Source organism: Delphinus delphis, chromosome 7, assembly GCF_949987515.2.
Source record: "Delphinus delphis chromosome 7, mDelDel1.2, whole genome shotgun sequence".
Taxonomy (NCBI): Eukaryota; Metazoa; Chordata; class Mammalia; order Artiodactyla; family Delphinidae; genus Delphinus; species Delphinus delphis.
Window position 1 is genome coordinate 27,094,325 of NC_082689.1, and position 24,957 is coordinate 27,119,281.

General features: G+C 37.2%; 1 protein-coding gene across 3 annotated transcripts in view; it reads right to left on the reverse strand.

Moving 5' to 3' along the window:
- The window catches only part of UNC80 (unc-80 homolog, NALCN channel complex subunit), a 247,081-nt gene that overhangs the window by 210,766 nt on the left and 11,358 nt on the right, over window positions 1-24,957 (reverse strand). For all 3 annotated transcript variants that reach the window (XM_060015561.1, XM_060015559.1, XM_060015560.1), the window contains exons 5-7: window positions 22,529-22,652; window positions 20,290-20,363; window positions 17,138-17,277 (exon numbers count right to left, since the gene is read on the reverse strand). In XM_060015561.1, coding sequence (XP_059871544.1) covers window positions 17,138-17,277; window positions 20,290-20,363; window positions 22,529-22,652 — 338 coding nt within the window. The remainder of the gene's footprint in view (window positions 1-17,137; window positions 17,278-20,289; window positions 20,364-22,528; window positions 22,653-24,957) is intronic.

Sequence of the window (24,957 nt, forward strand, 5' to 3'; positions counted from 1 at the left end):
CATGAACAGCTTTCCCTAGCACCCTAGAGAGTGGATTTCTGACAAGTTCCAGAGGGCAGATTTCCAGCATGTTCCCCTGATACAGCACCACGCTGACTTCTCTTCCATTCAGTGAGGTGTGACTCTGTCCTCTCCAACAAGGTCTGGATCTCAGTCCTGGAGGGGCTTCTTCCTTGGGTGTTGTGTCTGAGCTTCAAAGTTGGTGACTGCTCCATTATATCTGCTATTTCTATATGCTTTAGAATTCTCTTTACTTCTTACTAGCTGGTCTCTCATTACCCCAATACCCCAATCCTCTGTTATACTTAATAATTCACTATATTAAATTTGCCCTGTTCAAATTACTGTGTGGTTTCTCCTTCCTGATTGGACCCATCTGGATACATGTGGTAGTTGTGCTCTACTCACACTGACCTTCTTACCACCCCTGAATACATCAAGCTTTTGCCTGCTTCAGAGCTTTTCTCTATGTGGAAATTTCTATCCTTATGATCTAAGCTTTATCCGGGTTCTGTTCCAATGTCATCTTTTCAGAGAGGTCTTTCCTAACCATTATGGGAAATGGCTTCACTCTCCCACTATTCATCTCTTCATCTTGTTCTAATTTTCTTCATAGCACGTGGCATGACTTGAAATTATATTTATTTTGTTTACATGCTTATTGTCTGTCTTCATTTATTTGAATAAACTGATAAACTTCAGAAAAGGATTCAAAACAAAGATGATGAAATCAATGGCTTTTGTACATACAAGCAATAAACAGTTTGAAAATGTAAATAAGAAAGGCCTTTTCAGGATTTCCCTGGTGGCACAGTGGTTAAGAATCTGCCTGAAAATTCAGGGGAAATGGGTTTGATCCCTGGTTTGGGAAGATCCCACATGCCACGGAGCCACTAAGCCTATACGCCACAACTACTGAGCCTGCATGCCACAACTACTGAAGCTTGCACGCTCTAGGGCCCACGTGCCACAACTACTGAGCCCACATGCTGCAACTGCTCAAGCCTGCGCACCTAGAGCCCATGTTCGCGACAAGAGAAGCCACTGCAATGAGAAGCCCACGTACATAACTTATTAATACATTCAAATTTAAATAATATTTGACCTAATAAACTGAAGATAAACATCCACTCCAAAAAGTAAGGGGAAGAAAGATCAATTTAACATCAATTGGTATCAGTTTATGTAGGGAATATCTAACACTCAACATAAGATTTGATCATTGTCCTATATTATGGTTTACAAACCACTGAAAAAAATAATCAGTATCAGGATATATTAGGAAAGATTGCACAGGCACTAAAGAAGTTAGCCTAGAAAATCAACCCACAAACTAAAAGAGAATGGCAATACAAGAAGCTGGCGACACTTGGAAACCACTATAGACAGTACTATAGAACATTTTAAAAAATCTTAATAAACGAAAAGACAAACTATAATCATTGGAATAAATACTCAGTTCTAGAAAGATTTCCACTCTTTATAGGTGGAATCTGTAAGTTTAATGTAATTCTCTTTTGTGTTCTGTACCCAGTTTCAATGTGTGGAAGTAGGAAGGGAGTGTTTCCCACATCACCAACAATTCTTTGGATGCCGACTGGATGTCCTACAATATAACTCAATTCTGACACCTCCTACCTGGAGACAATGTCAGATTCTACAGGTTAAGGGTTCAGTGCTACAAGACTGCTCCCACTCCACTTCAGACACCAGTCACAAGTCCAGGTTGTTACCAGCACTTCTGACCTACTAGCTATAGATTGGAGGTTCCCACAACCCCTGCCCCGGGACTTCAGCTTCTAGCTGCAAGGCCAGGTTGTTACCTGTACTTCTGAATGACTGGCTACGAATCAGATGTTCCCATGGTCCCCTCCTTGGGTTTAATTAATTCACTAGGGAGGCTAACAGCATTCAGGAAACTCATGTACTCACTAGATTATCAGTTTATTATAAAAGGATATAACTCAAGAACAGCCAGACAGAAGAGATGCATAAGGCAAGGTATGGGGAAAGGGCACGGAGCTTTCATGCCTTCTCCAGGCTCGCCACTGTCCTAGCACTTCCATGTGTTCACCAGCCTGGAAGCTCTCTGAACCCTCTCTTTTGGGTTTTTATGGAGGCTTCATTACATAGGCAGTGATTGATTAAATCACTGGCCATTGGCGACTATTTCAACCTCCAGTCTGTCTCCCCTCTTGGGAGGTCAGGGGTGAGGCTAAAATTTCCAACCCTCTAATCACATGATTAGTTCTCCTGGCAGCCAGCCCTTAACCTTAGATGCTGTCCAAAAGTCACCTCATTAACATAACAAGAGACACCTTTGCTCCTCTCGTCACTTAGGAGACTCTAAGGGTTGTAGGATCGTTGTACCAGAAACAAGGACAAAGACCAAATATCATCTATTTCTTTTTATAAATCACAATATCACAAATTCTAACCAAAATTCTAAAGGGATTTATCTTTGATAAATCAATAAGACTGTTCTGAAACTTAACTGGATGGATGAAGAAAAGTTTGGAAGTAATCCAGAAAGGTTTAACAGGAAGTATAAAGAGTATAAATTGCCAGATATTAGTCTGTGCTTTACAACAATAATATTTAGCCAAGAGTTTAAACAAAAGTTCAGTGGTATAAAATATGGAGCTACAAAAGATTCAAATATTTACAAGAATTTAATATATAAAAAGGTCATGAATCAAATTAGTTCCAAGAATATACTAGTCAATAATATTGGCATAATTGACTTACTCCTCAGAAAAAAACTTAATTTAACCTTTCTTAATTAGCATATTTTATCACCAAATAAAATCAAGATGGATTAAGATTTAAAGGCAAAAATATAAAACTATAATAATACTAGAAAAAAAATTGGCTATTTGTTTTTATAATCTTGGAGTGGAGAGGACTTTATAAGAATGGAATTGCCCCAAACTTAAAACAACACAAATGCACATCAACAGGTGAGTGGATAAGCAAACTGTGGTATATCCATTTGACAGAATATTACTCAGCAATAAAAGGAAGAGAACTATTAATATATTCAATAATTACACTGAGTAAAAAGAGTATGTGTTCACGTATATGAAATTCTGGAAAACTGCAAACTAATCCATAGTGACAGAAAGCAGATCACTGGTTGCCTATGAACGAGGAAAGAGTGGGGTGCAGAAGGGGAAAAATTATAAAAGGCACAAAGAAACCTTAAAGGGTGAGGGGTATGTTCATTATCTTGATTTTGGTGATGTTTTCACAAGTGTATATAACAAGGCAGAGCTGAAACACTGGGATTTTATTTAATTCTGACTTTCAATAGATAAATATCCATGTTATACTTTCAATGGTAGCCGTATAATAGAAAATCTCCTTCCAATAGAAGAAAAAAGGAGATTAGAGAAAACTCAATCAGTTAACAGGCAGAGCGGAAGAGAAAAAAGAAACATAAAAAGCAGAGTATAGGGGCTTTCCTGTGGCGCAGTGGTTGAGAGTACGCCTGCCGATGCAGGGGACACGGGTTCGTGCCCTGGTCCGGGAAGATCCCACAGGCTGCGGAGCGGCTGGGCCCGTGAGCCATGGCCACTGAGCCTGCGCATCCGGAGCCTGTGCTCCGCAATGGGAGCGGCCACAACAGTTAAGAGGCCCGCGTACCGCAAAAAAAAAAAAAAAAAAAAAAAAAAAAAGCAGAGTATATAAAAAGCACAAAATAAAATAAAATGGAAAATATAAATCCAAATGGCAGTTATCAAAATAAATACTGAATACATTCATGGGCTAGAAGACAAAAATGTTCACATTGGATTTAAAAAACAAGGTTTAGTCACATGCTAATTACAAAAGAAAATCCTAAAAGTTGAGGGCACAGAAATTTAGGAAGGGAGAGAATGGGTATAGAAATGCAAATATAACTAAAAGGAAGTTTGTGTAGCAATAATAAAAAATAAACTTTGAGGTAAAAGTATTATTAGATATAAAGATTGTCACCATAATGTTAAAAGAAAAACTTAGGAAGCTATGCTAGTTCTAAACATGTATTGTACAAACCTAACAAGAATGCTACCAAATGCTTAAAGCAAAACCTGAGAGACTTGTAAGGGGAAAATAGACAAATAAATAATAGTAGTAGTATTTTAACACGTATTTTCTAGCAAATAGTAGATCAAGCATACAAAGATTAGTAAGAATATAGGAGATCTGAATAACACACTCAGCATTATTTTCTTGTACCTTGCAGTGTTTACAAATGAAGTCTCAAAAGAAACTGAAAACTCAACATCTCACATAAATCTAGTACTCTAACCATAGTTGAATTCCAGTAGAAACTAATAGCAAAAAGAAAAGCTCTCATCAGTTAGCAAATTTAGAAATACACTTTGAAATAACTCATGGGTCAAATAAAAAGTTACAGTTAGAATTTTTAAAATATTACATGGAATGATAATGATTCCACATATGAAATTGTGTGAGATACAGATAAAGTGGAATGAGAGGAACATTTAGAGATCTACATGCTTATAGCAGGATAAAGGAAACATAATGAAGTGAAAAATAATGAAGTAAGCATCTACTTCAATAGGTTAAAAAAAAAGTAAATAAACCCCCAAATAGTAAAGAATAAAAAAAGATAAAATAGGAGCATATACTAATGAAATATTAAACAAAGATAGATAGGATTAACAAAAACAAATGTTATTTCTTTGATAAAACTAATACAAATTAATCAAGAAATGTAGTAAAAAGTATGATCAAAAGACTATCACTGAAAAAGCAGACATAACTAGATATGGTGACGGTTTCAGAAATGAGGGAAAACACTGTGAACAATGGAATTAAAAGTTTGAATACCTAGATGAACACATATTTATCCAACCAAACTGATTCAAGAAGAAATTAAAACCTAAATAGACCCACCACCTTTAAAAATTGAACTGTGGTAAATAAAGTTTATTTTAAAAATATATCAAGCCCAGAAGGTTTACAGCCAAATTTCATTAAATATTAAGGAAACAGGTATTTCTAGTTTTATACAAAGTGTTCCAAAGACAGAAAAATGAGGGAACATTCTTTTCATGAGGCTATTATAAATTTGCTACTGAAACCAGACAAGAACAGAACAGGAAAGGAAAACCAAAAGCCACACTCATTTATGAGCACAATGTAAAAATAATAAAATATTAACAAACTACATCCAGCAATGCACAAATTGGGTTTTCCCCAGGAATTTAAGGATGATTTATTATTAGAAAATCTATTAATTTACTACCTAAAAAGATTATAGGAGAACATGTCCCATGATTTTCTTAATAGATGCACAAAACCTTTTATAAAATTTATTATTAATTTATTAAAGTCAATAACAAACATGAGAAAAGAGCTATAATGATAAGACTGTAGAATATGGGTAGAGTCAGGCAAATAGGGAGATGCAACAGAATGGAGAGCCCCAAAATCATACATTCACATATGTGGCTACTGATACTGATACTCAATAAAGTTACAAATCTGCAGGAAAATAACTGTTTAAGAAATGCTGAGGGAAAAAATGAGTCATTCATGTGGAGAAACCAAATCCCTATTTCATACCACCATGTATCAGAAAAAGCCAACTTCAGATGAACTGGAGACATAGCAAAGGCAAAACAGAAGAAAACTATGGAGAAAATATTTATAACCAATATGAAAGGATTCTTAAAGAAGATACCATCCCCAACTATTTTAAGAGAGTATTGATAAATTTGACTATTTCAAATGTAAAACTTCTATTAAAAAACATAAACGAAGTGAAAAGTCTACAAAATATAAAAGATAATTGAAATGTATTTAGCCTACAAAGGATTATTCTTCTCATTAATAAAGAATGCTTATAAATCAGTAAGAAAAAGACAAATAGTTCAAATGGAGCAAAGGGTATGGAAGGAAATTTCACCAGAAAGAAAACCTAAAGAGAGAATAAACATAAAGAGATACTCTACTTCATGAATAATCAGGGAAATGTAGACTTAGACCACAATGAGATATCACCTCACACCCATCAGATCTGTGAGAGTATAGAAGCCTGAAGACAGTAAGAAATGCGGAGGGTGCAAATACATGGGAACGCTCATACACTGCCGGTAAATCCTTTCAGGGTGCAATTTGGTGATATCTAGTAAATTTTACAGTGTCCCTGCCTTATGATCCAGAAAGTCCACCTTAGAGAAACCCTTGTACACAAGGAGACATGCACAAGAATGTTTATTGTAGCAATTTTGTTACAGTAAAAACCTAGAGAACATTCTCAAAGTCAGCCAAAGGAGAATAGGCAAAAAAATGCTAGTACGTATATTCATTTAACAAAAATTAATTAGGTGTTATATGATCTACCAGGCTGGGGTGCTTGTAATGTTCTATTTTACCTGGGTGCTGATTACTCTAGTGTATTCACCTGTGAAAATACATAAAATTAACCACTTGGGTGTTGTGTACTTTTCTCTGTGTTTCTTTAGAGGATTTTAGCCAACTAAGATCTTGAACTTTATCAATATAGACTAAATATCCACTATTTATATATACAGAAACTCTATCCATATGTACACTATATTTTATATAATATACACATATATTGATACACATTTATACAGAACTCTGTACATCCATTATATATAAAATAAATATATAATAAATGTATAATGTAAATATTTATATATGTAATTTATATTATTTATATATATAGTTTTATACAAATGTCTCCTCATCCTCCGGGTGATGTGTTAGACTGTTCTTTCAAAATACTTTATTATCTAACTTTTCATTATGTAATCATTTTATTTAAAAGGCTGAGTCTCAGAATTGTGAATTGCTGAGTTTTCATAAGAAGTATGAGGGTTAGATTCAAAATTAAGGTTCTCCTCTTGGGCAGGATATCTCTTATTTGCCTCCAACCCTGCTGCTCCCCAACCCCATCCACTTTCCACCCTTCTCTACCTCCATGTCCAGAAAGACTGGTCTGTATAGACTCTATAGAAGGCTCCCATGCCTTTCGCTCCAGGGTGAATTCTGCAACAGGAGGCTCCCACAGGAGATGGGAAGGAAGAAGGACAATGATTTTCTCCCTCCCAGAGATCTGAGGAGAGCTCACACTGTGGCCTAGGACCGATGTGACCACGGTAGGTCACAGATCTTATTAATCACTCTCTCCCTACAGTTCTCCACAGCTGTTCCCTCCCATTGCCCACTCAGACTTGGAGCCTCCTGGTGGGCCTCCTGAGGGCACTCTCCCTGGAGTACTGCACTAGCTCCTGTGGTTTCGCTACATCCTATCTAAACCTTTGTAAATAGCCCTTTTTAATCTCTTCTCAAATTACCAGTCTATCACTTGTTTCCTCCTGAGACCCTGACTGGTTATGTCCCCAAGCCCAGTTGGAGGGAAAGTAACAACCTTGATTCTCATTTCTACCATTTTCCTAAGAGGTCTTCAACACTCTTCCCTCCCACCCACCCCACTTCTCGTTTTTTAAAAAGCATGGACTAACCCACTCCTCTCAGCCTATCGTTCATACCTAGAATAAGAGGATTTTATTTTTTCAGTGCTGTACTCTTGGATTTATAAAGAAAAGACAAAGAATGAGGTTGGCTTGGCTACCAGCTGGGTAATTTTAGGTTCTCAAGCATTTGTGACAGTCAATTGACTTTTTATAAGAGCCTGTTGTTTTCTTGACTAGGCCGCGGTGATGAAAGCAGACATTAGTAGTTCAACAGATTTCCATCCTCCCACCATTGGACTAGCTATCTTTACCCTTTACCTTTTGCCCCACACCACAGTGTCCCCAAATATTTCTAGTTAGTAAATTAGTTTAGGAAGTTCCATAAATAATTTCAAGTCCCTAGAGCAGTGTTCTATATAGTGATATGTCAATGTACTGCTTCTGTGAGAATTTGCACACTCCCAAGTCTTATCCCAAACTTAACTAAACCAGAATTGCTGGTGATAGAACCCAGGAATCTTTATTTTAAACAGTATCTCCAGGTAATCTTTTTTTTTTTTCTTATTGAAGTATAGTTGATTTACAATATTGCATTAGTTTCAGGTGTATAGCAAAGTGATTCAGTTTTGTATATCTATATATTTTTTCAGATTATTTTTTGTTAGAGGTTATTACAAGATATTGAATATAATTCTCTGTTATATAGTAAATCGTTGTCGCTTATCTATTGTATATATAGTAATTTGGATCTGTTCATCCCATATTCCTAATTTCTCCAGGTAATTCTTAAACATTCTTAATAAGATTGGAGGGCAACTGCCCTAGAGAGCAAATAATGCATGACTTTTGTACTTTTAAACAACATCCAAAACAATTCCTATATGGAAACACTAACTGCAATGATATGTTGGTAGTTTTGTCCCTGAGGGTGCCAGATGACTATATTTCTGTCTTTACACACAAAATTTATTTGACTGAAAGTAATTACTACTGTACAGTTGAGTCTCATAGTTATTAACTACTTACTAACAGATCAGTTCTGCTGATAATCAGGTCTTCAACAGCAAGACTCCACCAATATACGGCTGCAATCAGAGACTAAAAACGAGTCTATAACTTAGGCAATCAAAATTTGTTAAGCAAATTCACATTTCAGCTGCTTAATATTTAAAGAGACTCTGAAACAAGAATGAAGTTAACAGGCCATTCTATAGCAAATATTTATAACGTGAAGTACCTTCATTTTATCAAGTACAAGTTTATTTGGCTTAAAAGTGTGAGCTACACTGGGGTGAGTAGTCAATAAAAGGCAAGAATAATCAATCATGATTTTTTCATTTAGGACAGGATTATCAGACAATCAACTTGTCACTAAGTAACCAATAAAGTCATTTTACTTAACTAATCAACTATCTACTTAATTAAATGTGAGAAAAAATTTACATAAGTGAATAAAGATGGTATGGGGACAGCTCATTGTATGATATGATAGGAGAGTTATTTCCAATGTTAATATTCTATGATTCTGTAAGTTATTTTGCAGAAAAAAGTGAAAATTTTATGAAAGTATGAATACAAGTCTTATTCTAAATGGTATATGTAAAAGTAATGAAGAGAAGTATATATACAAAAAAAATGTTTATATCTACCTGATGAGCTCATGGATAATTTTCAATTTTTTAAAGATATTTTATACCCTTAAATTTTTTTCTATAATTGGCACACACTTCTCTGATATGTGTAGAATACATCATGACCAAAAAAGACTGTCAAAAAAAGGTAGGAATTGCTTTAGTGAATTTTCCAAGCAACTATGGCTTTAAGGAAACCAAGTTATTATTAATTAGGGTCGGGAGATCCTAGTAGAATGCATCCGAAGCAAAAGAACACTTTGGAAATAACAGACAATCTATGGAGGAAGAGAACTGTGGAAATTAGTCCTGACCCTATGCAGTATTTAATGAAGCAGAAATTAAGTCTATGCATATGGTAATTAAAGATGAAATCTCACATTAATTTTAAAAAACTAGCTACCTGTTCTCTGATTGCAGAGTTCCAGGAAGAGTGATGTTCCATTCAGTCAAGGTCAGGGCAAAGGAGATGGTAAATTGGATTTCTCTGATATAAGAGGACAGCTTTTGTTCCTAGGATATTTGCATTGTTTTATTAAAGTTCTCTTTATTTCTGACTAATACATGAACTCCTCCAATGCAGACACATTAACATTAGCATTTTCTGAAAGGTCTACCTTGTGCCTCATTTCCATGGCAACCACTCCCTGCAGCTAGGCAAAGAGAAGACATAATTCATTTTTTCTGCAGCGCCACTGAGTTCATATCTAATTCACACGTGAGGTTTATGTGTGCTATGGGTGACTGTGTGCATATATGTGTCGATGAATGCATATACACGTAGATGATTGACTGTGGCAATATCAGAGAACGGGAAAAACAATGTCCTTCCACAAAGAGGAAACCTTGGACATTATAGTTGACTTTGTCTTTATAGGCAAATCAGAATAAAGCCATTAACACTGAGTTTTGGCAGAGGAAAGAAAGATCATTTGTTATTTATATTTGCAAATTTCCAATGTTTACTCTGGTTGAGAAAAATTATGTAAGAAATATAAGTTCCTGGGTATTTTATGACCTCAATATTTCACCATAACATTGTTTTTCACAATTGTTTAAAGTCAGGCAGAAGCATAGTATTTGAGGTAAGAAATCACTTACATTTAAATTAAATTAAACTCCTTGGAATATGTGTAGAACAGAATTAGTAAAGAAGAAATATGAGAATACTTAATGACTGATATAAAGAAAATACAGATATCTAGTCATAATAATTATATATAAAATGATGGTGACATTGTAATCATTATTATTTATTGTAATTAGCCTCCAAAATAGCCCCCAATGATCCCTGCCTCCTGGTATCTACACCCTTGTGGAATCTCCTCTCACACTGTACTAGGGTTGGTTCATGTGATACACAGAATATAGCAGAAGTGATGGCATGTCACCTCGGTGATTAGGTTATAAAAGACACTGAAGATTCCATCTGGATATTAGGTTATAATAGACAGTGAGACTTCCATCTTGTTTTCTCACCCTCTTTCCTGGGTAACTTGTTTTATGGGAAGCCAACTGCCAGGTCATGAGGAACTCAGGAGGCCCAGATGTTGAAGAACTGAACCCTTTGGTCAACAGCCATATGAGTGACCTTGAAAGTAGACACTCCAGCCCATTCAAGTCTTCAGATGACTGCAGCTCTGGTCAGTATCTTGAGAGACCCTGAGTCACAACCACTTAGCTAAGCTGTTTCTGGATTCATGATTCTTAGAAACTATGTGAGACAGTAAATTTCTTTCATTTTAAGCTGCTAAGAAATTTGGGTAACTTGTTGTACAGCAATTGTAGTGAATACAGATTTTGGTACCAGAAATAAACATGAAAAAGAAGAGGCAAGAGAGAAGTGGGGAAAGGTAAGCTTGGTCGGGAATGATCATGAAGACTTAACATATGCTGACCAAGGAGTCTGAAATGTATCCTAAAAACTATGGGTAGCCACTGAAGATTTGTTAGCAAGGGGATAGAATGATCAGATATGTATTTTAAATCACTTTTGTAACATTATATAGATAATGGTTTAGAGGGAGGCAACACTGAATGTGGAGATACCAGTTAGGATCACTTGCAGAAATCCAAATAAGAGATGATAAGGATCTGAACTAAGGCAGTGACTATGAGGTTGGAGAGAAGGAGAGGATTTGAGAGACATTAATAAGGTAGAATGTAAAGGACTTGGAGTGGAGCAAACCTCCCGTTTTTGACTAAGATGTGTGGGTTGACAGTGGTGCCATCTACTGAAATAGGGAAGATAGGAGAATGCATTTGGTTTTAGACAGGCTGAGTTTGAGGTACAGAAAGAGCTTTCTATCAGTCTCTTGATTACATGGGTTTGGAGCCTAAAAGAGTTGTCTAGATGGGATATCTTTTGAGGGTCATCATCACCTTGCGAGTCATTGAAACTATGGCAGTGAATAAGACCACTCAGAGGGAGAATGTGGGAGGAGAGGGAAACAGCAACAGTAAGAGGAGGGCCATGGAAGAGAAGGCAAAGAAAAAGTCTAGGGCTTCCCTGGTGGCGCAGTGGTTGGGAGTCCGCCTGCCGATGCAGGGGACACGGGTTTGTGCCCCGGTCCGGGAAGATCCCACATGCCGTGGAGCGGCTGGGCCCGTGAGCCATGGCCGCTGAGCCTCCGTGTCCGGAGCCTGTGCTCCGCAACGGGAGAGGCCGCAACAGTGAGAGGCCCGCGTACCGCAAAAGAAAAAAAAAAAAAGAAAAGAAAAAGTCTATAAAGGTTCCATTTGAAAGGTAAGGAAAACAACAACAACAGAGTATAACGTGAAAAAAGTCAAGGAGGAAGTGTCAGGAAGTGTAGAGTGGCCACCGGGGTTAAAGTGTTGAAAGACCCAATTAGATAAGGACCAAACAGGAGCTGAGTTTCTGACCTGTTGGGAGAGGTCAGGGGAAGGTGATGCTAGCATTCGTTCCTGAAAATGACTAATTCTGGCAAACAACCACAACACTTTCTCCTTTAATGAGGGATCAAGAAGAAAAGAGGCTTCCATAAAAACATAGTTAAGGAGGTGGGTGGCTTGCTATGGGAACTCCACTGTGCTCCCCTAAAGGCCTACCTTCTCATGGAAGAGGAGTGAAGAGTGTGGACCGTGTAACTGTCTAGATTGGGCTCAGATCTAGCTCTTCTACTTTCTGTGTGTCCTTGAGTGAGTCATTTAATCTCTCTAAGCTTCAGCTCCTCATCTTTAAAAGAGAAACAATGTCTTCTTTGCATGGCTGTTGTGAAGATTAAACTCATCCACTTATTCAGCGCCCTTCACTAGGCCATGTGCCAGGCGCTAGAGATAGAGCAATGAGTGAAAGAGATTTGGTCCCTCTGCTCATGGATTTTACAGTGATAGCTAATCACACAGGTCTTTAAATTACAATTGCCATTTGTACCGTACGAGAAAAGAGGGAGTTCTGTGATTGTATTTAAAATCTGCCAAAGCCTCCCTAGGAAGTAAAGAAATGCTATTTAAATTGAGTCTTGAAGAATGAGGAGCTGGTTAAGTAAAGAGAGATGGAAGAACCATCCAGGCAGATGGAATAACATACTCCAAATCTCAGCGCTAAGAGGAAGTACGATGCATGTGAAGAACTCAGAAGATGTTGGAATCTAGTGATGTGAATGTGAGTAATTACACAATGTTAGACAGGAGAACTAGACAGCAGCTAGATAATGTGGAGCTTTGAGGGGTATTTCAAGGATTTTGAATTTTATCTTGATAGCAGTGGGCAGCCTTTGAAAAAGTTAAAGTGTAGGAGTGGCATGATTAGTTTTTTTCATGTCTCTGTATGTCCTCTATTGGGTGGTGACAAGAGTGAATAAGAGAAGATTAATAAGTAGGCTGTTGCAGGACTCCAGGCAGGAGGTGATGAATGGCTTGAATAACGGTGGTGGCCATAGAGGTAGGTGGAAATAAGCAGATTCAGAATATTTTTATATGTGATTTTTCTCAGTCTTCCTTATATCATAAATTTAATAACTACTCATAGAGTTGTTCAAGCCCAAAACCTAAGTTATGCTTGATTCTTTTCTTTTTCTCACTCTTCACATCCAGTCATGTCAGCTCTACCTTAAATACATCTCAACTGCAACCTCATCTCAGCCTTTCCACCCCTGCTACCACCATCCTAACCAAGCCACATCCTCTCTCACCTGGACCGTTGCAAATGTCTCCTAACTAATCTCTGTATCTACTTCCGCTTTCCAAGCCTATTTTCATAAACCATCTGGAGTGATATTTAAAAAGTATAATTCACTTAATGTCACTCCACTGCTCAAACAACTCCAATGACTTTTCATCACACCTGGAACAAAATTCAAACTTCTTACCATGGCTTCCTGGCTCCTCCGTGATCTGACCCCTAATAACCACTTTGGTTTGATTTCCTACACCTTACCCCCCGCTCACCACTAGCCCCTGGTCACACTGGCCTCCCTTCCATTCCTGGAACACATTGAGCTTATTCCCACTTCAAAGCCTTTAGACTTGTTCCCTCTGCCTGGAGTGCTCTTCCCAGATCTTCCTGAGGCTGTCTCCTTCATATCATTTAGGTCTCTATGAAAAGAGCCCATTTCCCATCCCTTTGCTTTGGTTTTGTCTTCTTAGTCCTAGAGTAACTTGAAAATATTTTTACTTATTTATGCATTTACTCTCTTTTATCTGTCTATCTTTTTAGAAAATGAGCTCTTTGAGGATAAGAACTTTGACACTGAAACAACCCTAGTGTCTAGAATACACTTAAAAGATATAGAAATGAATGAATAAATGAAAATTTAGACAAAACTATGAATGTAAAGACCCTAGTTCTGTTTTTTGGCACACAGGAGATGTCTAACAACAGGTAGTTCCTGTTGTTATTCTCTTTAATCTGTGTAGTAAGGAGTTACTTTTTCCCCAGATATGATTAAGTTATACCGTTGATAACTTTGTTAGTGAGTTATTGTCACTAAATAAAATGAGAGTCTTGGTGTGTGGAGGGGTCATCATAGTGGTTACTTTTGAATAAGTGGAACAGTAATATGAGAAGAGTCTGTACATACTCAAAAGGACTGTGATGGATACACTTTGGGGAGCCACCCCTGCTTCCCACCTGATGGTGGTCACACCCTTTATAATCCTCTTTTCCTGAGTTTGGGCAGGGCCTGTGACTTTCATATAACCTCTAGAATAGGGCAAAAGTAATGGCATGTCACTCTTGTGATTAGGTTATTTTATATGACAACGATAATGAGATGTCACTCCTGTGATTATGTTATATTATAAAGACTGTATAGGCAGACTGGAATTAGAGAGGACTTCTCTCCCTTGCTGGTTTTAAAGAAGTAAGCTGCCATGTTGTGAGGTAGCCTGTGGAGAGGCCACATAGCAATGAACTGTGGGTGGCCTCTAGGAATGGAGAGCAGCCCCGAAATAACAGCCAGCAAGGAAACAGGGCCCTCAGTCCTACACCCACAGGAAATGAATTCTGTCAACAACCTGAGAAGGCTTGTAAGCGTATCTTTCCTGAGTCAAGTCTGTGATGAGACTGTAGTCCAACCTGACACCTGGATTTCAGTCTGATAAGACCCTGAAGCAGAGAGTCCAGCTAAACTGTGCCTGGATTTCTGACGTACAGAAATTTTGAAATAAAAAATGTGTGTTGTTTTAAGCCAGTAAGTTTGTTGTAATTTGTTACATAGCAATAGAAAACTAATACAAGAACCATATACAGAAACTAAAGAAAAGCAAAATTTAGTCAAATATAAAAAGGACATGCCAAATACATATATACGTATGTATAACAATCACTTTGCTGTAAGTCAACTATACTTCAATTTTTTTAAAAGGCCATTAAATAGAGTTATCTAAAAATGAAATGAGTTTCATCTGAGAGTACTAACTTTCTCATTGCTGAAAGTGTCCAACTGGTTCAAATGTGGTTAGTTTATCAGCAAGGAGACAGGAGATTGGATTGGTTATCCTCACAGGGTTCCTACCACATTAAAAATGATATGATTTTAAGAATGAATTATCACCATTGACCTGGCACAGTAAATCCTGTGGATAAACACAAACAACCCCTGCTTACACAACTAAAGTTGCTGTCAAACTTTCATATTCCCAGCCAGCAAAAGCTTATTCAATGGAGCCACTTGCTTTTAAAATCCAAAATAAAGACACAAAAATAAACTCTTTTCATTTTGCTTTTTGAAAGCACAACATAGTGTTTTGGTTAAAAAGCAATTATATTCATTTGATTCCATGCTTTCAACAATTCTAAGAAATCTTAAAAAAAAAAACACTATACACGGGGAGGGGGAAGGGTAAGCTGGGACGAAGTGAGAGAGTGGCATGGACACACATACACTACCAAATGTAAAACAGATAGCTAGTGGGAAGCAGCCTCATAGCACAGGGAGATCAGCTCGGTGCTATGTGACCACCTAGAGGGGTGGGATAGGGAGGTGGGAGGGAGACGCAAGAGGGAAGAGATATGGGGATATATGTATACGTATAGCTGATTCACTTTGTTATAAAGCAGAAACTAACACACCATCGTAAAGCAATTAAACTCCAATAAAGATGTTAAAAAATAAAAATAAAACACTATACCCATGTGGCCTGATTCTGGTGCCAAAAGGAGGTAGATCATTTTAAAATTACCTACAAAAAGGCAAGTTAATACTGAGAGGAAATATCTGTGAATCTTTTCTCTGGGGGTGAGGGAGGTATAAGGACTTGTATCCAGAATACATTAAAAACTCCTACAATTCAATAAGAAGAAGACAAACAACTCAGTTAAAACTTGGGCAACGGTTTGAATAGGTATTTCACCAAAGAAGATATTCAGATAGCTAACAAAGACATGAAAATATACTTAACATCATTAGGTATTAGGGAAATGTAAATTAAAGCCACAATCAGATCTCACATCACACCCACTAGAGTGGCTATAATAAAAAGACAACAACGAGTTCTGCCAAAGATATAGAGAAAAGTGAACCCTCATACATTTCTGGTGGGAATGTAAAATGGTGCAGCCATTTTCGAAAACAGTTTGATAGTTCTTTAAAAAATTAAACATAAATTTACCATACAACCCAGCAATTCCACTCCTAGGTATCTACCCAACAGAAAGAAAAACATTTGCCCATCCAAAAACATATACGTGAATGTTCATCGAAGCATTATTCACAACAGGCAAAGCGTTAGAAACAACCTAAACATCCATCAACTAATGAATGGATAAACGATGTTTTGGGGTGATAGAAAATGTTCTGAAATTGAATTGTGTTCATAATTGTACAATTTTGTAAATTTGCTAAAAATCATTAAACTGTACACTTAAAATGGGTTAATTTTATGGTATGCAAATTAAACCTCAATAAAACTATTTTTAAAATATCTCCTTTTAAAATACTATCTACTAGACAATAACGTCATTTGAAAACACGGATATACAAATGGTCTCAGGGACCCTCCCCTCCTAGATGGAGTTTATAGATGGGTACAAAGGCAAACCTCATGAATCCAGGCTTTCATCATTTTATCAGGGAGTAGGAAGAAGTGGATCAATGTTTGTCCCTAGGGAAAGCGTCGGTAAGTAAAGTCACTATGACACAAGCTAACAGAAGCAGCCTTGGAATATTTACAAAGAACAGACTTTGGAATTCCCTGTCAGTACTTTAGAAGCACTCATTTTTTAATACAAGGATCTGCTGGTATAAAGTATTTTTATACATTAGAACAGATCATTTCACACTCCTGCAACACAATCTTTTGATAGCATCACTTATTTCTGCATCGAAATATTTAAAATATTATTCAGTTCAGACATCTCATTGAATCAGACATGTCTTTCCATGTCTACCCGAGTGTGTTTAAATGAGCTATTCATAGCTCATTTCTGGAATTGTTAATCTAATTATACTTTGACCAAGAAGATGTACATACGTATCATGCACTTACACATTTTAAGGGACAGAGGTTATATAAGTAGCTAGAAATGTATATTTAATTTTTGGGAGCTGGGGATACATTTTCAACCCTAACATTGCAATTGTGTACCTGGAATGCGATGGTCCTCTTTCCTGGGAAGTCTGGGAGGACAGACTTCCATCAAGGGAGTTTCCTCGGTGGCAGCCTGAAATGGTGGCCTTGGGTGAGACGGAATCTGACTGGAACGTTTCAGAGACCACCTGGAGTCCCTTTTGGGGGTGGAGATAGTAGATTAGTGCTTTATTTTCCTTCAGGCATATCCTCTAGAATTATCTATCATATTATATACATTGTTTTTTAAGTTAAAAAAATTTGCAGCATAGTTAAATATCATGTCATAGAGGAAGGGATTTTGCCTTCATTTAAGAGGGAATGGAAACTGGCTTCTAGAGAGCACCTGTGTTATTCTAAGCCTTGGGCTAAGTACTTTCATGTCCTTTATTTCACTTTGCCCTTGATTCTTTTCTTTTTCACCTCCATGTCCAGTATCTACAGAAGAAGAGCTACAAACCAACGATTCATCAAAGATACACCAATACTGAGGTGAACTGAATAGAGACATGAGGCAGAGAACAAGGGTCAGGTTAGAAAGAGCTAATCAAATCAAAGACAAAACATAAGAATGAAAGTGCAAGGTTCAGGTTTTTCCATTACGCATCGGGGGGCATGTAATACATTTTTCCAATTGGATACAATTACCTTTACTTGTAAGTACAAATTCATTTCACTTTATTTACAGAGTAGTTTAATTACATTTAGCTGATAAATGTAATTCTGCCCAGGTAATGTGAGCTATTTTTCCATCAGTATTACAGATAAAATTCTTTGCTAAAAGATAAAGACCCTCAAAAACTGATCCTAGCATTTTAGCCCTTACAATTTCGATTTTCATATGTAAAATAAGAAAGCATTGTTCAAACATGATGCATAGAGAGACAAATACAGCTAGAAATTTGATGAAATAAATCCTCTGAATTTGATCAAAGAATCCTTCCGCATGAACATATGATGTGTGTTTCATGTTAGATTTTTGGAGATAAAAAAATATTGGATGAACCTGAACCTTGAAATCCAGAGCTTACAGTTTAGTTTTAAGAGAAGTAAATACAGGTTACAGCAGCACATCTGATAGAAGTATAATGCAAGCCACATATAGGAGACACACACCTAATTTTTAAAGTAGTAAAAAGAAATAGGCAAAATTAAAATTTTAATAATATAGTCTGTTTAATCCCAAATTTTCATTTCAACATGTCATCAATATAAGTGTTACCAATAAGTATTTACCTTTTTTATACTAAGTTTTCAATATCGGGTATACATTTTATACTTAACACCAATTCAGACTATTCAATCAATTCAAACTAATCATATTTCAAGCGCTCAGTAGCCAAATGGGCCTGGTGGCTACCATATTGGACAGTGTAGATTTAGAGTAATTAGACAAGAGTTCATGGGGAGTCAAGATCTAAATTCGTCCCTAAAAGAAAGATACAATTTACATAGGGAGGAGGAAACAGTCTGAGGGAAGACCCAGAGACTAAAACTGCATGCTCTGCCCCCTGGGAGCAGTGCTTAACTAACTGAAGGGATAATCAGGGTCACCTAAGAAGGATGATGTCAAGCGGTGGAATGCACAGAGAGCCAGGGAGAGGAGTGTGGTCTTGAGGTGATGGTTGATGGGATCCACTAAAGGTTCCTAAGGAGGAAGGGATATAATAAAAGGATGGCACCTTGTATATAATGAGCCTCTGTGGAAATGATGAGTTAATAAAAAAATGATGCATTAGGAAGATTAGTCAGGCATTATGAACTGATATTTATGTGAAGCAGGAGAGGCTAGAGGTGGAAAATCCAATCTGTGGCTCCAGCTGCAATCTAGTTACGAGGACCTGGATTTAGCGGGGTAGCAGTGCACACCTGAGCAACGGGATGAAAAGAAAACAGGATGACTCAGGAAATCAAATGGAAAGGATTAAAGAGACTAAAATGTGGGATTTATGTATTTCATTGTACCTAAGATGTCTTCAAGTTGTAAGATACACCATTATTTTATGTATGATTAAGAAAAAAATTTCTGTTAATTAAATTAGGACACTTCTTATCAGTGAGAACTTTTTAATTTTATACTTATTAAAAAGGTCTACCTTAAAAAAAAAAGGTCTACCTTAGCCTTATTTATGCAGAGCTTTTGATTATATATTAATCCCATGTATATGTAAAAAGGAAAATATAAGTGAAATAAATTTGTGTAGGTATTCCTAAAATTCTTTCATTTAGCAATTTCAACTCAGAGCTGTTGATACATATTTCTCCATAGAATAACTTCCTCTGTGTCAAGAGTGTTATTTCTTAAAAGAGTGCTTCACTATCCCCTCTGACATACTATTCTAAGCCACTGACCCTGATTCTGCAAACCTGGATGCTGAAAATGACCAAATTTATGCTGCAAGAATGACAATCATATCAAGACTTCTACCAGGCAGGGAGATGGTTAGAGGCCAAAGATCATGAAATACACCAGATTTCAAATATGTTAAAAGTGAAAAAAATGTACACCTTAGAATAGATGAAATACAGCATATAAATCACAGTGTCTATACTTAGCAACTGCTCAGTAGGAGATATACTAGGACTCCAAAATTTCTAGTTTTGATGGTGAAAAGGATGGTGCTACTCCTGGCAATAATGCATGAGCTGGAAGGAGGATCCAATTTTGATGGAAAGCAGTAAAGTGTATTTTTCACATGCTGAACTGGAAGTGAAAGCAGGTCATCTAACACGTATTAAGTTAATGACAGTATACATTTCTATGTGGCTTTGAACTACCCTAGTCTTCATTTCTCTTCTGAATCAAATAGTGCATGATGAATTTACATTAAATTATATTCTGTTTTATTATGCATCTTCTGTTTTATGTGGATTGGTCTTGATTCCCCATTAAACTTTACTTTCCTTAAAGGATGCTGTAACTTAAACCTCCTTTCCTTCCCCACTGCTGCAGTACTATTGTACCTATATTAGGTTTGCCTAGCAAATATTAGGAGATTCAATAATTGAGAACAAGATGATACTTGAGTTAATGCAGGATGAATAATGATAACTAACATTTATTGTTACATGCTAGCCATTGAGATGCAGCACTGGTCAAGTCTTACCCTTCACACTACACTACGTTCAAGGAATGACCACCCTTCTTCTCATGATTATAATACACTCACCTCTCGGTGTCTTGTGTCTTGATTTGGTGATTCACAGGTCTGACTTTGACTGTTGATGGGAGAGCTTCTCTTAGCTGCAAAGATAGATGAAATCCCACCACAAATTTTATAAGTTTATATGTTATATAAGGTATTTTATTTCCTAAGTTCATTCCACTTTCAAATCAAAAACCTATTTTAATAGATCATTAAAACCTTGCAAGAAGACATTTAATAGCATATGTTGTAAGAGAAATCACATAACCTATTCAAAAATCTTAGCATTTCTAGGATATCAATATAGATTTCTTCATTTATTCAGTATGACTCAATAAGTTAAGGTGCTAAAAATTGGCCATACTAAAAATTATAACAGTTAACATCTACATAGTACCTAATATCTGTCAAGTCCTGTTCTAAGCGTTTTACGTATATCAACTGATTCAACACTTACAATAACCCTGTAATAACTTATGGTATACTTCCAGACCCATTTTACAGATGAAGATACTAAGAAACAGGGAATTTAACTTGCCCAAGGTCACTGACCCTTAGAAAAAGGTTCCAGCCCAGGCTACCCGGCTCCAGGTGCTTTATTGAACACATTAAGCTGCCCCTGAGGTAAGATTCAAACCAGTCACATCTTTACCGGAGGATCAATGGGAAGCCAAAATGACAGGCCCCATTTGAATTGGAATATTTTGGTGCTGAGAGGCAAAGTGATTTACCAAATCACAAAGCAAGAGATCAGAGGAGTGTCACTCATGTGCCATTGTTTTTCTTCTGGCCATGCTAAGTTGAATTTTCCCTCAGTGGACACCATTTCAAGTCCAGAGGCATCAAGCAGCGGGTAAGGAACCCGCTGTGAATATCACTGAGAAGCACAGGGAGCAGGGAAGTGAACAGCTTAGGTGCTTTCATGGAGGGACATGATTCCTTAGTTTTTATACAAGTGTTAACCTCATTCCATCCATGGATTCTGAAGTAGGTCACTTCTGACTATGGCATCTTTACTTAGTTCCTTGATATCTGAATATTATGATAGACTGTTACTCTTTAATTTACAATTTATTTCAATAGTTAATAGATTATATACATGTAAATTGAGGGATTAGTCTACTTTCACCGTATGAAAAATTTCATCTTTTGAATGGCTATAATAAGCATGACTTGTCACTATAAGCATCTTATCACGTATATGAATAATATGCAACTCCTCAGTTTACAAAATCCCTTAACATTCTATGAACCTTGCAAGTTTGTGTTAAGTTATAGGGGAAAATAAAGCATGTAAGAACTTGTTTATGGTTTCCTTCCCTTTACAAAGCTCTTTTCCATTCATAATCCTCCACTGTCTGCAGAAAAACCTTATAAAGTTAACAAACTATATATATATATGTATGTATGTATATATGTATACATATATATACTTCTGTATATACTTCAGTGTGTGTATATAACACACACACACACTTCTGTAGATTTCCCACACAATTTATCTCTTTTTAAATTTTGTTATTGATGCTAAAAGTTGGGCTGGGAATAGAAGTATGTAATTAAGCACTCTCTATAAAATGGGCACTTTATATGCATTTTTATTGACTCCTCACTATGAAGCCATATAAGGTGGTATTTTTATCTCCATTTTAAAGAAATAGAAATGCTCAGGGAGGTGAGGTTACATACATGGTAAGAGATGGATCTGGGGTGGAACATGAACTTTTCAGGCACTTTTCAAGCTATCATGTTGTACCCTTTCTACAATTCAACAGTAGGACTATTGCATTGGACCATTCCTGTAGTGAAATGTCTTGATAAAAAGAAAAACCAAAAACAACCCCCTAAGGCGAGATCCTTAAGGAGCTGCTACTCCATCTACCCTAATGATGAAATAATAATGGCTACCACTTACTCACTTACTATGTGCCTGGCATTCTTCTAAGTAATGTTACATATATTAACTCATCTTTCCTCATAACAACTCTGTAAGTACTTGTAATACTGTGTTTTGACCCCTACCCTATTTTACAGGTGAGGAAACACAGGCACAGGAAGTTTAAATGACTTACCCAAAGTCACACAACTCAGCAGCATGTGCTCCTGGTTTAGAGTTTCTCATCATGTAAATGAGCCCTGTACCTCGGGCACCTAGACAACACCCTGAAGTTGTCTTCCTCTTGGTTTCTTAAGAGCAAATCATCCCATCGCCCTCACTCCTGTGTATGCTGACACTGTCCCACTGGGCGTCTGAGTCACAAACCTGTAATGATGTTCCTGATGGGCTTCACCAGTGCTGTGAAGCCAGAGACTTCGGGCTGTCTGTGCTCCCACATGGGCTGCCATATAACAAGCCCACTCGCCAGTCGGAACGTGAGGTCAGATTCCTGGGAGAAGAGAAGATCTATATCCAAGAACTGGCTGAAGGGACCAGTCAATGCAACGGTTAACATCATTCACCCAATAGTTTGTGGCACAAACTACTGGGTGTAAGATAGGCTCAAGGATGCATTGTACAACATGGGGAATATAGCCAATATTTTGTAATAACTATAAATGGAAAGTAACCTTCTAAAATTGTATAAAAAAAGAACATCATTCACACGATTATTCTCAAAGCAGGCTGATCTTCAAGACCTTTCTTCTTCACTCTGATGAGTGTTTCTAGGGTAAACCAATAGCCTTAAATTATCATCATAACTACGATAGAAATCACAGTGGTCTGCTTTAGGCAAAATGAATAATTAATAAAGATGCAGCTTTGGGTAGAGCGTGAAACACACAATTATTGTTTTCTGTTAGCAATGATTGAGGTCTTTTTATTTCAAGGGTCTTGGCAGATCTCTTTACTCGTGGTTATTGTTATTATTCCTCTTAATGATTTAATGGTCCTTCTTTCTCCCTCATAAGGCAATATCCTCAGATGCTATTTTGACTTTCTATTCTCCAGTCTAACTCTTGTTCTTGCATTTCATGGAATCAGGAACATATAGTTAGACCCTTCTTAGCATGTTATTTTATACTGTTGCCTTCTCAACAATCTTTAATTCCCTGAGGGCAGCGATGTAGCCACAGCCCCTGTCATCATCACAATGTTAAATACAGCATTAGGAATTGGGTGCATGATAAGTACTTGCTGAACTGTACTTACTTTGCAACCCATACTCATTCGGTTATCTACAACTGAAGGTCTCTTCCAGGGAGTACATTCTCTGCTTCATCATTACATCATTTTGAGTGGCTGAGATGTTTAAAATGCAATTGTATAAGTACAAATGTATGACATTCTGAGGTTACATTTTCAACAACTCGGCCTCTCAAAACAATGTAGAGATGGAAGCAGAGAGAGTGATTGCAGATTAATGAACATAACTGAAACCAGGAATTCACAGGGTGGTGATTTGCAACCTGGCTTGTATATTATAATCACCTGGGGAGCTTTTAAAACCTAGGAGGCCCAGGCCCCACTTCCTCCCCTAACCAGACCAATTAAATTAGAATTGCTGTGAGGTTTTCTTGAGTTGCCCCTGGTGACTCTCTTGTGTAGCTATGGTTGAAAATCACTGATCTAGAAGGAGGAGAGCTGGAAAGAAATTGAAAAAAAGGAAAACAAATTTATTCTGCAAATGGTGAATCAATGTAGCTCAAAGGAAGCTTCAACTGGAAAGGCTAGATGAAACCCCTGAATAAATCTCCACGTTGGTAAAGAGGGGACTCTTCCGTAAGCTATAGGCCAAGATCCTGGCACCACAGCAATACCCATGATGGAAAAGCATCTAGTGTCAGTATTGGAAAAGCATTTGTTCAAATTCATGCCACTTTCATTCTACAAATATTTATAGACCACCTACTGTGTACCTGGTCCTATTCTAGGTTCTGGGATACAACAGTGAACAAAGCATACAAAAATCCCTGCTCTCCAGTGCAAAGGAGAAGTAAAGGAGGGAAAGGGAAGTACCAGACAAGGTGCTGGTGTTTTAGACAGGAAGGCCAGGGAAGCCCTTCTTGTGCAGGTGACTTTTGAATAAGGATCTGAATGAAATGAAGGAGCTGCCAAGTAGATATTTCCAGAAAAAGCATTTTGTGAAAAGGGATCAGCAAGTGCAAAGGTCCTAAGTATATCTTGTGTGTCAAGAAACAGCCAAGAGACTGCGGGCCTGGAGTCAAGCGAATGACAGAAGAGTAGAAAAAAATAAGATTGGAGACGTTTTTGAATGCCAAATAATATAGGGCCTGATACGTCATAGTAAGGGCTTCAATTACTGAGTAACATGAGAAGTCACTGGAGGGTTTTGAATAGTGGAATGACATGACTCGATGTATGTTTTGAGGATCACTCAGGCTATTGAGAATAGTTTGAGAAAGGGCAAGGGAGGAAAGAGACTAGGGAGCTCTTATTACCAACTAGGTGAAAGATCGTTAGACCAGGGTATCAGTAGAGGGAAAAATGAGAAGCTGTAGATTCTGGATACATTTTGAAGATACAGTTTATAGACTTTGTTAACTGACTAGAGGTAGAGTGTAGGAAAATGAGATGTCAAAGATTTTTTGGCTTTGCCACTGATAAAGATGGGCAAGATAAAGGAGGAACAGGTCAGGAGCCTAGTTTTAGACATGTTAAGTTTGAGAGGCCTGTTAGACATTCAACTAGATATACTGAGTAAACAACTAGATAGATCCGAAGTTAAGGGG